This window comes from Carassius auratus, unplaced genomic scaffold (genome assembly GCF_003368295.1).
Source record: "Carassius auratus strain Wakin unplaced genomic scaffold, ASM336829v1 scaf_tig00215400, whole genome shotgun sequence".
In the NCBI taxonomy this organism is placed as follows: Eukaryota; Metazoa; Chordata; class Actinopteri; order Cypriniformes; family Cyprinidae; genus Carassius; species Carassius auratus.
This window is the reverse complement of record NW_020528067.1, coordinates 10,717-13,467: the sequence shown is the minus strand read 5'-3', so window position 1 is coordinate 13,467 and position 2,751 is coordinate 10,717. Positions and strand designations below refer to the sequence as shown.

Below are 2,751 nucleotides of genomic sequence, written 5' to 3'. Positions count from 1 at the left end.
TGAGGTATCAAGCTAATTGAAATCTTCTCACTTCAGTTACTGTCAGTTCTTGTAGAGCTGCTTCATCAGATGGAGTCAGTGTGTCTGTCGAGCACAGTAATAAACAGCAGTGTCCTCTTCTCTCAGACTCTTGGCTTCAAGATACTGTGTACTTTGAGACACGTCCTCACTCAACGTGAAGTGATTTTTCATTGTATCTGCATAATAAACACTACCAATCAATCAATCAATCACCTTTATTTATATAGTGCTTTAAACAAAATACATTGCGTCAAAGCACTGAACAACATTCATTTGGAAAACAGTGTCTCAATAATGCAAAATGATAGTTAAAGGCAGTTCATCATTGAATTCATTGATGTCATCTCTGTTCAGTTGAAATAGTGTCTGTTTTAATTTGCAATCAAGTCAACGATATCGCTGTAGATGAAGTGACCCCAACTAAGCAAGCCAGAGGCGACAGCGGCAAGGAACCGAAACTCCATCGGTGACAGAATGGAGAAAAAAACCTTGGGAGAAACCAGGCTCAGTTGGGGGGTCAGTTCTCCTCTGACCAGACGAAAACCAGTAGTTCAATTCCAGGCTGCAGCAAAGTCAGATTGTGCAGAAGAATCATCTGTTTCCTGTGGTCTTGTCCTGGTGCTCCTCTGAGACAAGGTCTTTACAGGGGATCTGTATCTGGGCTCTAGTTGTCCTGGTCTCCGCTGTCTTTCAGGGCAGTAGAGGTCCTTTCTAGGTGCTGATCCACCATCTGGTCTGGATACGTACTTGATCCGGGCGACTGCAGTGACCCTCTGATCTGGATACAGACTGGATCTGGTGGCCACGGTGACCTCGGAACAAGAGAGAAACAGACAAATATTAGCGTAGATGCCATTCTTCTAATGATGTAGAAAGTACGGTGTTATGGAAAGTGTTTCCGGTTCCAGTTTACCTAATTAATGCAGCCTAAAAATCCTTTAACGGATTTGGATATTAAAAGCATATTAGTATGTTATGTGTATGCCAGGTTAAAGAGATGGGTCTTTAATCTAGATTTAAACTGCAAGAGTGTGTCTGCCTCCCGAACAATGTTAGGTAGGTTATTCCAGAGTTTAGGCGCCAAATAGGAAAAGGATCTGCCGCCCGCAGTTGATTTTGATATTCTAGGTATTATCAAATTGCCTGAGTTTTGAGAACGTAGCGGACGTAGAGGATTATAATGTAAAAGGAGCTCATTCAAATACTGAGGTGCTAAACCATTTAGGGCTTTATAAGTAATAAGCAATATTTTAAAATCTATACGATGTTTGATAGGGAGCCAGTGCAGTGTGGACAGGACCGGGCTAATATGGTCATACTTCCTGGTTCTAGTAAGAACTCTTGCTGCTGCATTTTGGACTAGCTGTAGTTTGTTTACCAAGCGTGCAGAACAACCACCCAATAAAGCATTACAGTAGTCTAACCTTGAAGTCATAAATGCATGGATTAACATTTCTGCATTTGACATTGAGAGCATAGGCCGTAATTTAGATATATTTTTGAGATGGAAAAATGCAGTTTTACAAATTCTAGAAACGTGGCTTTCTAAGGAAAGATTGCGATCAAGTAGCACACCTAGGTTCCTAACTGATGACGAAGAATTGACAGAGCAACCATCAAGTCTTAGACAGTGTTCTAGGTTATTACAAGTAGAGTTTTTAGGCCCTATGATTAACACCTCTGTTTTTTCTGAATTTAGCAGTAAGAAATTACTCGTCATCCAATTTTTTATATCGACTATGCATTCCATTAGTTTTTCAAATTGGTGTGTTTCACCGGGCTGCGAGGAAATATAGAGCTGCGTATCATCAGCATAACAGTGAAAGCTAACCAGTGTTAACTCTCCCAATCCACTCCAGAGCTTTCCCTGGTTTCTGTCGTATCCAGTGCATGAAGTAGCGTGTCATTGTAAAACCAGATATTTTACAGGAGATCTTCACTGTTTCTCCAGGTCTCTTAATCTGAGCAGATGACTGATCCAACCGGATTTCATCACCACTGATACCTGTGGAATAAAAATAAATAAATTACATTGATGTAGAGCATCCATTAGTGTATTGAATGCTCTTGGCTAGAAATAAAGACAATGTCAAACTTACCTTGATTTAAAATCACTATAATAATGAACAGACAAATGCTTTTTGACATCATTGTTAAAAAACCTTGACTGCCTTGTAACTACACTGTGTATTTAAATGATAATTTAATCTTTGCCAAGTGTTAAGCTGAATTGTGTTTATATACAGGTGAAGTGGAGAGTGAATTTGCATATGCCACATTTTTGAGCTGTATATAAAGTGCTGAAGTAAGATGTGGGTGGAAATATGAGGAGGTGTTACTGAAATACTTGAAGAATTACACGTGAACTCTAACTTAACCACATTTACTTTAAATTAATTTAAACTTAAATTATTGGCTTTGTTTTTGATGACTTTTTTGTGATATAATTTTTGTCTCTACAATTTGATTATTTTACATAAAAAGGTATACAATAAATGTCTCAATAATTAAAATTTTCAGACAAAGTCATGATTTCACTGTAAGTTTGGGAGTCCCTCTTGTGGAAGCAGTGAATAATTGCTTTAATGTACTATTCAACATTTATTAATGTATTAATACTATTACATTCTTCAAGTAAATGTTAACATTTCTGTGTTTTTTATTTTTTCATAAGTGATTGCGTTGCTGTTTTCAGGTTCTCAAATTACAATTATGGAATGTCAGCTTGTG

General features: G+C 37.8%; 1 gene segment (V, D, J or C); it reads right to left on the bottom strand.

Annotated features, from left to right (window-relative positions):
- On the bottom strand, positions 1-2,215 carry LOC113094519 (immunoglobulin heavy variable 1-69-2-like). The segment is given in 3 exon segments: positions 1-215; positions 1,853-2,026; positions 2,121-2,215. Coding segments are annotated over 3 exon segments (366 nt in total).
- Positions 2,216-2,751: the final 536 nt, after the last annotated feature.